General features: G+C 39.1%; 1 protein-coding gene across 1 annotated transcript; it reads left to right on the forward strand.

Moving 5' to 3' along the window:
• The first annotated feature begins 219 nt into the window (after positions 1-219).
• LOC121381526 lies at positions 220-1545 on the forward strand. The gene has a single exon (XM_041510853.1). It carries the CDS (start codon positions 220-222, stop codon positions 1543-1545), a length of 1326 nt encoding a protein of 441 aa, XP_041366787.1.
• Positions 1546-15238: the final 13693 nt, after the last annotated feature.

Here is a 15238-nt window from a genome sequence, read left to right on the forward strand (position 1 = left end):
CATTGGGAATGCTTGCGAACGGCTTGCCAACACTTGCGAGTACTTGCAAATGCTTGAGAATGACATGCAAACGTTAAGATTGTCTTGCAAATGCTTTGATAATTCCTGGCGATTTGAATGCGAATATTGCACATTCGCCGCAGTTGAGGCCACTAGGGTAGCCAAACTGGTATAAAAGACCCCATCTTCCCTTGTCCTATATACATTTGTACTTCAGCCATGGCCGAGGCTGCGAGGCAAGTGGCAACACTGGCATTGCTGGTTTCTCACCATGCTGTTGTCACACAAGTTGCTGTTGTTGCTCTGCAGCAAGAAGAACAAGAAAGAAGGCAGCAGCATCAGACCCAACGTAGAAGACGCAGACAAACAAGGCAAAGGTCATGTTGGGTGAGGGACTGGCTGCCACACGGAGAGAGGTTGCGGCACTCGCACTACTACAACTTGATGGAGAGTCTTCGGCAGAGAGACCCGGACAGGTTCAAGAACTTCACCAGATTGGAGCCGGCCTTGTTTGATGAGCTGTTGGACCGCCTCAGGTTGCGCATCACCAAGCAGAACACCTCGTACCGTGATGCCATAGAACCTGGCCTGAAGTTAGCTGTGACGCTGCGCCATTTGGCAACTGGGAACTCATATGTTGACCTGGGGTACAGCTTCCGTGTCGGAGACAACAGCATCAGCCTGTTTTTGCCAGAGGTGTGCCAAGCCATCATTGATGAGTTCCTTGATGAAGCTGTTCCGGCACCTATGATCAAAGATGAGTGGAAAGCCATCGCTGAAGAGTTCCAGAGATGCTGGAATGTGCCCCACGCTTGCGGTGCCCTTGACGGCAAGCACGTTGCCCTCAAGAAACCCCCTCATTCCGGATCAGAGTACTTCAACTACAAGGGTTTCTTTTTCATCGTTGTGTTGGCATTGGTGGATGCCAATTACCGCTTCTTGTGGGCTGATGTTGGTGGCGTTGGTTCTCAGTCTGATGCTCAGATCTACAACGCTTCGGAACTGGCAGAAGTCCTTCAGAGTGGAGAGATCAACCTGCCTGACGATGAGCATCTTCCAAATGACGACAGACCACATCCATATTTCATGCTGAGTGATGACGCATTCGCCCTGAAGTCATATATGATGAAGCCGTACTCACGCAGGAATATGACCTACGAGGAGAAGATAGCCAATTGCCGCATATCCCGTGGGCGACTTGTTGTGGAGAACGCATTTGGCATCATGGCTCTTCGCTGGCAAGTCCTTCTCACCACCATGCAGCAGAGTACTGAGACAGTGCAGCTCATCGTCAAGACATGCATGGTACTGCACAACATAATGCGTACCAGGTATCCTGGCCACCATCAAGCACTGGTAGACCAGGAGGATGCCAACGGCAACCTCATCCCTGGCAATTGGCGGCGTAATGCTAACATGCATGACATGGAACAAGCAAGAGGCCCAACAAGAGAGTCCACCAAGGCCAAGCAAAAAAGGGAATATCTGAAGCTGTACTTCAACAGCCCAGCAGGATCAGTCCCATGGCAGGACAGCATGGTGTAAGAAGTCTTCAACAAACTAAACACTTCGAGTTCTTTTCAGTGAATTAGAATATATTTGTTTTGGGCACCTACTGTATTATGGGACTGAGACATTTTAGGACTGAAATATATTTTAGGAATTTAATGTATTTAAAAAATATATATATAATTTGTGGCTTATTATATGTTGGGACTTAATGTTTAATGTTGTAATGTTTTTAATTTGTAATGCTTTTAGGGACTATGTATTTTAACAATTCTATAATAAAACAAACAAGTAAAAGTTCAATTAAGAACAAATAACAGTCTGGAATCCAGATTGTGACTGTAAAATTGTCACTATAAAATCATAATAATTTCACATTTCACTGTCACTTTTCTCGTCATCTACTTGTCGCGGTGTTGGGGGGTTGCTGACAGCGGGATGAGGTGTGTTGAGTAAGACCTGCGACAGGCGGAAGTTGTCTCCAGTGTTGTCCGGTGTGCTCGCCTGAAAAGACGGGATGTTGGAGAACGACCCCAAGGATGTGCTGGAGATGTTCAGATCCGACGGGCCCTGAAACTGCTGCTGCTGCTGCTGCTGCTGGTGCTGCTGCTGCTGCTGAGGGGTATGAAATGGCTGCTGAGGGGGATGAAATGGCTGCTGCTGCTGCCTCTGCTGCTGGTACTGCCGCATCCAGGTGGCATCCTGGGACTGCCACGGCGTCACGTTGGGAAAGGTCTGCCCTGACCAACCCTCAGGACCAGGCATAGGGTGCCAACCCTGGGAGCACTCGCTGCCATATGATCCCTGGACGGAAGACCTCTGGACGGAAGACCCCTGGACGGATGAGCCCGGGACAGAAGACCCCTGGAATCGAGATTCCCCTGGCTGCGACTGCGTGGCGGGGCGTCGCGGGACATAGCAGGACACCTGCAGAGCAAGGCCCAACTCTAGGTGCGATCAGCCTTCTCCCGCCGATGCAAACTGAAAAGACAGAAAACAAAGAATAAGGTAAAAATAAAATACAACAGTGACAAAAAATACAACAGTTATGAAAATACAACAGTGATATGAACATGAAAACTCACCGAGCAGCAAACTGCCGGACTATGAAAAACATCTGCTCCTCGAAGTCGTCCCACTCCTCTTCGTTCATCTTCCGGACCACACCAGCAGTGTAGTCCATCATCCCCTGGCGCTGGGGGTCCATGGTGGGCCGCATGTTCTGGATGATGTCCAGGATCCGCGCATGGAACTTGTTGGAGTCGGCGACCAGCTGGACCGAGGGATTAGGTGCCTGCTCGCAACGGTTGCCCTTGGCCTGGGCCTTGGCCTTGCCGGACTTGACGGACTTGCTGAACTTGACGGACTTGCTGGAGTTGGCAGTGGAAGAGGTCCCGGGCAAGTGCTGGGAGTGCTGAGACTGGTGGGACTGCTGAGAGTGCCGCGACATGGCATCCTCTTTGTCAGACTCATCGCTGCCATCAGACTCATCGCTGTCACCAGACTCATCCCGACCCCGCTTGAACTGCAAATACAAATTATACATATAAAAGAAGGTCAAGTCCAAGAAAGCAACCAAGAAGCCCAAGCAAATTTACAATTTTTTTTTTTTTTTAATTTCAATTTAATATTTAAAAAAACTGTAAAAATAAATGCTTAACATTAGATATTAAATTATTTTTCATACTCACCGACTTAAGGTTGTGTCGCCGCGGGGGTCTGATGAAGGGCACTAGCCAGGACATCTTGGTCCACAGCCTCTTCTCGTTGGGGGTACCATGGATGAGGGGGCTCCAGTTGGTACCAGACTTCCTCGTGTTGCATTTACTGATGACGGTTCGGCAGGACTTGAACCACAGCTGAAGGGTAGTACCATCAAGACCATCACCCATCCTCACTGCCTGCTCCCCAAACAGCTGGATGCGCCGCGTGTAGTCATCATGGTTGGTGTCGTAGATGGCAGGAGTCTGTTCCAACCATTCGAACATGATGTCTTGCTGGGCCTCAGTCAGCTTGGCACTGCGCCTGTCGGGCTTCTTGGCTGTGGACTTCTTGACCTTTGAAGGAGGAGGTGGAGTCGGAGAGCGTGGAGGAGGAGTGGGACAGTGAGTGGGGCCTGACTCACTGTCTGACATCTTGTCCCGCTCAGAGTCTGCCTTCTCTGGCCTGGGCTTCTTGGACTTGACCTTGGCCTTCTTCTCACTGGACGTCTTGGCTTTCTTGGGTCAATGGATGCCGCAGCCTTCTTGGTCTGGTCATCACTGGATGCCGCACCATCGGAAGCAGAGTCTTTGTCGTCAGACTTGCCCCTGGCCCTGCCTCGTCCGCCACCGCCCCTTCTGCCGGCCCTGCGCACGATGAAGGACGAATAAAACAATCTTGACTATTCAAGATAGCCTGGCGAATAAAAGTGACACAGCGAAACATTGGCAAGGGGTTTCGCCGCGCATGTGTTGTGTAGTCGTTTCATTCGTAAGGCGTTCGCAAGCATTCGCAAAATTCGCAAGGGCATTCGTAAGTATTCTTAACATTCGCAAAGGATTCACAAGAAATTCGGCAAATTGATTGTTAAGTAATCGTAAGCTTCGTAAGAAATTCGCAAGGATGCGTAAGAAATTCGCAAGCATTCGTAACCCTTTGTAAGGCCTCACTTGTTTCAGTAATTCTCCTGGCCAATCGTATCATTTTTGGCGAATTTGTCGCGAATATCAAATTTATACATTCGCAAGGATATTCGCCACTGTGTGAGAGAAGCATTAGAATGCAAAACATTTCATTTGAGGATATCTAAGTTTCAAACATTTCTGCAGGAGCATGCCTCACACCCCCTAATCTCCTAAATCTGCCCATTAACTTACGTAAATGCGTTACTAAGGAAGTCAAACTAGTTCAGCTAAATTTTAAATATAAAGTAACTACGTCACTTGAAAATAATATATAGGTACGACTGTACTTGTAACGAATGAATTGATTGGAATGTATAGTTGTTGTTTACAAGTTTTGGATTTTTCATTTGATCAAACAGTTTAGTACATTTGTATATAGTCAGCGAAACACACAAATTATACGTCGTAAAAAATGTATTTTAAAAGTGTTGTATTTACCGGCATTTATCATGAAGAATCTTACTTTCAAAATTTTCGAATTTGGCACGCCACATACTAGACTCCCTGCAAAATGTCCTAAACACATGCTTGTTGGTGCATCGTGCCTTTCACGCTTATTCGTTCCAACAATTTATATATGTGTGCGATCATACAAAATACAAGTTCAAAAACATTAACATTGGCTGGTATAGGTGTGTCTGTGATGCTAGTTTTGAAACACCGAGGGTTTTTCCAAGGGTGAGAAGGATGCCTTCTTTCCATTCCATATTGTCAGAAGAAAGTATCATTTGGTCTCATTTGTGACACACTCTTCACTTTGAATGATTGGCTCGAGAAATTGCACCGAACCTAGGATCTAAACACACACACACACGCACACACACACGCATGCACGCAGACACACATACACACATATTGGCTATTTCTCTTATATGCACCATCCCACAGGCAGGATAGCACATACCACGGCCTTTTATATACCAGTCGTGGTGCACTGCCTGCAACGAGAAATAGCCCAATGGGCCCACCGACGGGGATCGATCCTAAATCGACCGCACATCAAGCGAGCGCTTTACCACTGGGCTACGTCCCACCCCTGTCGGAATTTCAAGTGGATTGTAATATACTCACGTGTGTAGTTTTGCTAAGGGTTTGCATGACGATTTTGCATATGGAGCAAATTTGCATATGAGTAAATAAACTTTTGCACGACCTCAGTAAATTCGTTCGCATGACATATATACTCATATAAGATTATTTACTTATATGAGGAAATATACTTACATAAATAAATAGGTACATGCGTTTGGTGCTTAAGTTTAATTAATCTACAAACCTGTACCACATTTAGATAAAGTTACAAAAGAGTGAAACAAGAGTGTGTGTCGTTGAAACGGGGAAATACCCTTACAAATAGACTACAACTCGTCTCTGTAACCGTTACTTCTCAGACGTACGTGCGTTTTTAAAAATATCTAAAATGCATTTTGTGGTATTAAAAATACCAGGGTGACCAGAATCATTTCGGATGTACGGAAATGGATAATCTAAACAATAAAATCTAGGTAATGCTTTCCTGCCTGTGGGATAGTGCATATAAAAGATCCCTTGCTATTAATGAAAACAAAATGTGGCGGGTTTTCTCTCGTCAAAATTACCAAATGTTTGAAATCCAATAGCCGATGATGAATAAATCAACTTGATTTATTCATCATCGGCTATTGGATTTCAAACATTTGGTAAATCAAGTTGCTCTAGTGCTGTAAACATATATGGACCAAATATAGACAATAAAACATTTTATGAAAATATTTTTGACAATATTGTAGATCTGGATAATGATAAATCTATAATTTGTGGGGACTATAACTTGGTTTTAAATTTAAAAAATCTAGACACTCAAAACTATTTACATGTCAGTCATCCAAAGTCACAAAAACAAATCATAGAAACTATGGAAATTTTAGATTTAAAAGATCCATTTAGAGAACTATATCCAAATCTTAAAAGATATACTTGGAGAAAAAAAACTCCACCTAAACAAGCTCGATTAGATTGTTTTCTTATAACTAATAATTTAATGCTATTTGCTGAAAAGGAAACAATTGAAAATAGCTATCGTTCCGATCATTCTGGTGTAGTTTTACATATTAAATTTAATCAAATTAAAAAAGGTAGGGGACTATGGAAATTTAACAATTCGTTATTAACTTCTAAGGAATACATCAAAATAATTAAAGAAACCATTTGAGAAATAAAATGTCAGTATGCAGTGCCAATTTCTAATGTTAAAAACTTAAAATCAATTGCGGATAACGAAATTCAATTTATAATAAATGACCAACTATTTCTTGAAACATTACTTATGCAAATTAGAGGAAAGACAATTTTGTATTCGGCTTTTAAAAATAAAACAAGAAACGAATTAGAAGTTAAACTATATGAGGAAATTAAAATGCTAGAACAAAATGAAAACATTGAAGATACAAAACAAATTGAAGATAAAAAAGAAGTACTAATAGAATTAAGAAAAGAGAAACTCAAAGGCCACTACATTCGAGCATGGGCAAAATGGATAAAGGAAGGAGAAAAGCCAACTAAATATTTTTGTAATATGGAATCTAGGAATTATTCTAGCAAACTAATTTCAAGAATTCAATTAGATAATGGAAATGAAATTAGAAAACAGGAAGAAATTTTGAAAGAAACAAGAAATTTCTATGAAAAACTTTATTCTGCGCCACTTGGGCAAAGTAATAATGATATAACTGAAAAAAATTATAATTTAAAATTTAATAAACTAATGAAGAAGCTAATAGATTAGAAGGCGAATTAACTTATTCAGAAATACTGTCATATCTTAAAACCATGAAAAATGATAAAAGTCCAGGCTCAGATGGTTTCTCAGCTGAATTTTTCAAAATGCTTTGGATTGATTTAGGACATTTTATAACCAGGGTCATCAACTATAGCTATTCTATTAAAGAAATGTCAAATGTACAAACATTAGGTATAATTACATGTATTCCGAAAGTAAATAAACCAAAGAAATTTCTTAAAAAATGGAGACATATAACTCTACTAAATTGCATTTATAAAATGGCTTCACGGTGCATCGCTAACAGAATAAAGCAAACTTTGGACAAAATAATAGATAATGACCAAACTGGTTTTGTAAAAGGAAGATATATTGGAGAAAATATAAGACTAATATATCAACAATTAAATACAACTGTTTTTAATTGTATTTAAGAGGTCGGTTATAATCATAAACATATGTCTTTGTATGCCATTTAGCAGGGCGCAAAAGGACTGCTAAGGAAGATCACGTTGGCTAATTAAATAGCCTCGCGTCGTGACGTCACTTAACAACAGCGTCAGTTTCAAATAATTTCGTACAGGTAAGACGCAATTGTTATTTTTAATTTATACCAGGAAAACTAAATGTACTGGCTGATTACCTGTCTCGTTTACAGGTGGCATACTTTCACCAAGCAGCTCCACAGATGAACAGAATTCCAACCACAGTTCCACAGCAGTTATTGCGCATTTAAACGAGACAGTCCTTCGACTCATTGATGCAGCACTAACTGATAAGTCTAAAGAGTTATATCGTAGAGCATTCAGTTTGCTACAACAATTCATACACACAAGGTTGCATATGCAGTGCTCCATGCCAACTAGTGTACATACAGTGGCATTATTCATTGCCCACATAGTGGACATTGGCTTTGCTAGTTCAACCATCACAACTTATATGTCAGCTATAGGATATATACATAAGTTGGGGGCCTTTAAAGATCCCACACAGTTTTTCATTATTCGGAAAATGCTAGCAGGATTAAAGAAAATAAATAAAAGACAAGATTTCAGGCGCCCACTGACAAAACATATATTGTATCAAATTATAAATGCTCTGGATGAAGTTTGTCCAAAAAGATACAACAAACTTATGTTCCGGTCAATGTTTTTACTTGCTTTTCATGCATTTTTGCGCATTGGGGAAATCACCTACAGTGGAAACAGTAGGAATATTCTACAGACAAAGAATGTGCAATTCTTCAAAAAGGGTTTGCAAAATCCTTCCAGAGTGGAGATAAGTTTTCATTCTTTCAAGGGTCATTATCACACTGCCCCAATTACCCTATCTCTTAATGCTCAAGCAATAGAGGAATTTTGCCCAGTACATACTTTATACAGGTATCTACATCTTCGAGGTTCTTCTCCGGGTTGTATTTTTGTATTCCCGGGAGGATCTACGGTTTCTTACAGATATTTTTGCAATATATTGAAAAATGCATTGCTTGCAGCAGGATATAGGTCCGAACATTACAAAAGTCACAGTTTTAGAATAGGTGCTGCTAGCACCGCTGCTAGTCAATGGGTATCAGAGGCAGAGATACAAGCTATGGGCAGGTGGAATTCTAACGCGTTTAAGCGATACATTAGAATCCCATCTTTCGAATTATGATGAATTACAGTTTACACTACTATCATACAGGCAGTGGCATCGGATGCATGGCATTCTTGTGGCTTACTGTATGGAAATCCTACTTTTACTGAGTTGAATGCATGGGATTTTCTTACTTTAATAGCTAAAACTAACGTACTGCGTCGAATGCATGGCATTCTTGTAGCTTCTTACATAAAAATAAAAATGTGTTGATAAAACATGCATTCTCACACCTCAATACAAAAAACTGCGTCGGATGCATGGCATTCTCGTAGATTATTGTAAAAGGGAACGTGTGTATTTAAAGGTTCTTGTGAATCAAACCTAGATTGTATGTACTTACTATTATTAATAGCTTTAATAAACCCAGTGCTGTCGTGGATCATTGTATCGTATTTTTATTCTGATGGGTGTTTCGATTCAGGTTAGGCTGATATGGCCTTTTAAGTCAGTCAAACTGCTGTGGGTGGGGGTTGCTAGTTTCAGATATTGCCGGCTGGCAGTAGCTTATCTAGCAAGGTGGCGGATTTCCCCCACCTACAACAGTGCTTTTCGCATTTATTATGTAATGTTACTATGTCATTTCACTTTCCTGAACACCTACTTTTGTCAGGTGTTTACGTTTACTATTACATAATGTGATGTGATGTTATAATTTTATGTCGTTTTTAATAAAACGGCCATTTCAATCTAACCTGGTTTACTGGTTGTTTTTACCTAATATTCTACAGTTCAGTTAGTTTTATTACAAATAGCTTGTAATTTATCTGATATAATCCGGACTTCGTAAATCAACACTTAAATACAACTGTTTTTAATTGTATTTAAGAGGTCGGTTATAATCATAAACATATGTCTTTGTATGCCATTTAGCAGGGCGCAAAAGGACTGCGTAAGGAAGATCACGTTGGCTAATTAAATAGCCTCGCGTCGTGACGTCACTTAACAACAGCGTCAGTTTCAAATAATTTCGTACAGGTAAGACGCAATTGTTATTTTTAATTTATACCAGGAAAACTAAATGTACTGGCTGATTACCTGTCTCGTTTACAGGTGGCATACTTTCACCAAGCAGCCCCACAGATGAACAGAATTCCAACCACAGTTCCACAGCAGTTATTGCGCATTTAAACGAGACAGTCCTTCGACTCATTGATGCAGCACTAACTGATAAGTCTAAAGTCCCACCACCTTCCCCGTGTCTTGCCACCATTATGAAAATGATATCTTGTTAAGAAAGATAAATAACAATGGCTTCTAATTTATGTTATATATTGACATATGTTTTTGATTTGTTTATAATTAACACACGGGATATCTTGTACATCAGATATTTAATGTAACACATTTTTGTTATATACATAAATGTTTCCATATTGATACGTTCAAGAACAATTGACATTTCTTCATATACTTTTATGTAGAGTTAACAGATGGGCGGATTTCCCCCACCTACAACAGTGCTTTTCTCATTTGTTATGTAATGTTACTATGTCATTTCACTTTCCTGAACACCTACTTTTGTCAGGTGTTTACTATTACATAATGTGATGTGATGTTATAATTTTATGTCGTTTTTAATAAAACGGCCATTTCAATCTAACCTGGTTTACTGGTTTTTTTACCTAATGTTCTACAGTTCAGTTAGTTTTATTACAAATAGCTTGTAATTTATCTGATATAATCCGGACTTCGTTAATGATATTATGCAAAGTACCGAACTGAATAATATTCCTGGATTTCTACTTCTTATAGACTTCGAAAAAAGCATTTGATACATTATCATGGTCATTTATTGACAAAGCACTTGATATTTTCAATTTTAATCCATCAATAAAAGATTGGATCAAAACATTTTATAATAATTCTATGTCAAGAGTAATACAAAATGGATTTCTATCTCAACCTATCATTTTACAACGAGGATGCAGACAAGGCAACCCACTATCGACATACATTTTTATTATATGTGCTGAAATCCTTGCAATTATTATTAGAAATAACCCAACTATTAAAGGCATAAATATAGATGGTGAAGAATATTTAACATCGCAATATGCTTACGACACATGTTTTATTCTAGATGGATCTACCGAGTCCCTTCGCAGTACACTAATGGAATTAGACTATTATGAACAGATTTGAGGCCTAAAAATAAATTATTCAAAATCAAAAGCTATATGGATTGGGAACAAAACGTTTTCTAAAGATGTTTACCACCATACAAGATGGAAATTGGACTGGGGCGCAACACAATTCAATTTACTTGGTATTAATTTTTCAGTAGATTTGAAAAACATTACTGCAGTTAATTATGAATCTAAAATAAAAGAAATGCAAACCTCCATGAAACTGTGGTCTATTAGAAAACTAACAGTTTTAGGAAAAATAGTTGTTCTTAAAACTTTAATAATACCTAAAATAACACATCTTTTAATATCATTACCTAATCCTGGAGAAACGATCTTAAAAAACTTAAATACGTTATTTTTTAAAATTTATATGGCAGAATAAACCTGAAAAATTAAAACAATTTAATAACTCAAGACTATGAAGCTGGAGGTCTTAAAATGATAAACTTAAACAATTTTATGACTGCCTTAAAATGCTCATGGCTACGAAGATTATTTATAAGTAATTCACAATGGGTAAACCTATTTAATTCGGTTACTGGTATACAACAAAAGAGATATTAAAATACGGAGACTATTATTTAACAAGAAAAATTAAAAATATTGCAAATAGATTTTGGAGAGACACCCTACTTAGCTTGCTAAAAACAGAGAAAGAACTTAATCCTCAAACCGCAAGCTAAATACACCAATCAAGGTTTTATCTTTTCATCAAGTGAATGGGCAGAATATTATTTACTTCCTTTTCAGAGCAGTCAGGATTCAACATTAACATGGTTTCAATATAGACTAGTTCACCGAATCTTAGCTACGAACACTTTCTTATATATTATTCACTATGTTGAGTCAAACATGTGTAGCTTTTGTAACAACCATCCAGAAACCATACCACATCTATTTTTCGAATGCAATAAAGTTCACAACTTATGGGTTGCAGTTCAAAACTGGATATTGACTCAGACTGGTATTATAATTAATTTCAATAAAGATAGTGTTATCTTTGGTATTATTAATAACGAAAAATTTAACTTCCTTAACTGGTTAATTATTAACATAAAATAATATGTTTATTGAACTAAGATACCAAAAACATATTTAGAAATCAAAGTTGTTAAAAATCTGTTGAAGCAAAAGTTTGAAATAGAAAGATCTATTTTATATAAAAATTGCAAATACGAAATGTTTAAAAACAATGGGCTCCATGGGCTAATTTATTTAATGATAACGATTAAATGAAATATATGAAATATATCTATTTATTCAAAAATCTCAGAGACGGCGAATATCGCCTGGGGGCACAACGCGGTACCTCACCTATCATGTGATTTTCCACAACTCCCAGAGTCGGAATATTCCCTTACAAGCCTAGACTGGTCGTCGCCTAGTTCGCTAGAACCCACGGTCGTAAAACCGCACTACCGGAGTTATTACGTAACTACTGGCCACATGGCTCCACACCTGGTCTGGGTGTGTATTAGGGGGTACGGTCGCGCAGAGGTATTACGTAACCAAGCTGCACACGGCCCTCTAAATCAATTAACATCGCCACAGGCGAAAAGATAAGAGCATGTTCCGTCACATATGTACATATGTGTATGTATCGGAGGACATCCGGGTACGTGTGTACGTATTTTTTTGTGTATGGATATATGTGTTGTATATTTAGAATATGTACAGCAGTGATTTGGGGCTCCCATCCCTTACACTGCTATGTTTGTGATCTGGGACAATAAAAAAATAAAAATTGCTCTAGTGGTGTCGTTAAACAAAACAAACTTCTTCGCCACGACCAGACAAGACTTAGTGTTAAAGCTATAGATCATATTTATAGTACGAAGAAGAAGTTTGTTTTGTTTCACGACACCACTAGAGCACATTGATTAAACAATCGTCGGCTAATGGATGTCAAACATTTGGTAACTCTGACAGTCTTGGAGAGAAAACCCGCTACATGTTTCCATTAGTAGCAAGGGGTCTTTTATATGCACATACCACTTTGACCAGTTGTAATGCACTGGTTGGAATGAGAGAAAAAAACCAGTCAATTGAATGAGGTGGTTTGATCCTCCGACGCAAGCACCTCAGACGAGCACTCAACCGACTGAGCTAAATCCAACCCCTGGAGAAGAAGAAAAAATCGAAATCAAAATCAAGGTCAAGGTTTATAAAACGCTGTAGGTTTCCAGATGGGAAAGTTCTTTTATAAAATATGATAGGTTAGATTAAAAGAAATTTAGTGCTCAGGTACGTGGAACGAAAGCTATTTTAAGTGACAATTGTCAACTCAGCTGGTGGCCTATATGCTATTGTCAGCCGGTGAAACCAGTCGTTTCGCTAAAATAGTGGAAATTTACTGGCTGTAGGTAGCATAAAGCAACGGGGTAAGGGGGGATTGCAAAGTTAAAGTTCGCTTTGTTTAACGACACCCCTAGAGCAAATTTATTTATTAATCATCGGCTACTGGGTGTCAAACATTTGGTAATTCTGACATAGTCTTAAAAAAAAAACACTGTATTTTTATAGCAAGGGATCCTTTATATACACCTTCCCACAGAGGGGGCAGCACATACCACACCTTTTGACATGCCAGTTATGGTGTACTTGTTGGAACGGGTAAAACCAAATCAGAGAATGGATCCAATGAGGTGATTCGATACTACGACGCAAGCACCTCAAGCGAACGCTCTATCGCCGAATTAAGGCACAGTAATATAGTCTTTCAAATTTAAATGTCGATATGTAATTATTTTGTGACCCGCTACCTTTTTCCATTAGTAGCACGGGATATTTTATATGCACCATCCCACAGACAGGATAGCACATGCTACGGCCTTTGATATACCAGTCGTGGTGCACTGACTGGAACGAAATATAGCCTAATGGGCCAAGCGACGAGGATCGATCCCAGCAATGAGGTAACAGAGGCTTGTGAGCTACTGTATAACAGTTTGACAAGTCCGCCACGAAGGGCGGGGTGGGGTGGGGTAGGGTACAGGTCCCTCCATTTGTTGACAACAAGGTACGTTGTTGTTGTTTTTGTTGTTGCTTAATTTTGTTTTATTTATTTTATTTATTTATTTTTGCCTTCTGTATAGGCCTATTGATAAAGATAAAACTCTGGCCCACTACAGTAGTGGATCCTGAGAGGGGGGGGGGGGTCTAGGGCCGGGTCCGGACCCCCCCCCCCCCCCTTTGAAAACCGACCATAACCTTTAATGGGAAAGTGATTATATTATATATTATATTTCGTGTAAAAAGAGAGATCAGTCATCACATTTGGACACACACACACAAACACACCCCCCTTCGGAAATCCTGCATCCGCGTCTGCACTAGATATTTGTTCATCAACTTCAGATATCGTTCCGGTGGGCCTGCAGTCGTTTTACAACCTGACTGGTCGTCCGTTCGCGCCATGTGTAAATCATGCTGTTAATAACACCATGTTACATACACCAAAAATGCGGGGTGGGAATGGGGACACTGGGTCATCGCAACCAAAAATTACACAATGTTGCCCCCTAACTGAAGGGCGAATTAATATTAAGTTCGTCCCCTTTGCTGACATCTTCCGACACCTAGGCCTATTCTCGGAACCGGCGTGACGTCACACGGCCTAGTTACCGATCATCCGGATTTTGGGGGTGAAGCAAAGCCTTAGTGATTAGGCCTACTGGTTTACATAGAATAAAGTTATATTAACTTTTTACATGCCTTGCATATTGTCATTTATTTTCTGTAGCTAACACATAGTTGCAATACGTCTTATGTGTATAATAACAGCTTGGGTTGCCATATAAGAGAAACGAACAACGGGAATCTGAATTAGTATAATCTATATTTAGTACCGATGTGTTTCCGTGTACTTTGAATGTCATGGGGACAGGGAAGGTTGGGCAGAGTATAATTTTTGTTGATGCAATTTTCAGGTAATGTTAATTATAAATTTTAACAATTTTGAAATGATAAGATAATTATTAATATAATAATTATGATGTGGGCTACAAAATATATAATTTGTATTTATAATAAAATTTGTATGCATGATTAAGTTAATTATTTTTATGATTTAATAATTATTTTATTTCCAAATAATATGTAATAATTAAACAATGGCAAAGCTGTTACTTTACAACTTCAAAATTACAATAGTATTATTGTCATTCTTATTATATAGATGTATTGGCAACAGTTATAATGTTCCACTGAATACATTCTTTTATTCTTAAAACAAAATGCAGTTTCTTGAAATAATGAAATGCTTTCGTTTTCACAGATTGCAAAATTACCACATGATGTTGCCCTTCCTTACAGGTTGAATGCAAGCAAAAAAAAAATAGCAATAATAAAACATAGCCATCCTCAGACCTTGACGTCTAGGGGGAGCAATATCTCTCTCTACTTACCCATCACACCTGAGATTAGTTCAAGGAGAATAATATATAGTTTCCTTTGGCATGTGAATTTATATACATGTAGTATCAATATGGTAATATTTTAAATTGCCCCTCATAAACTACATTAGGGAGCAAATAATC

This window comes from Gigantopelta aegis, chromosome 9, assembly GCF_016097555.1.
Source record: "Gigantopelta aegis isolate Gae_Host chromosome 9, Gae_host_genome, whole genome shotgun sequence".
Lineage (NCBI taxonomy): Eukaryota > Metazoa > Mollusca > Gastropoda > Neomphalida > Peltospiridae > Gigantopelta > Gigantopelta aegis.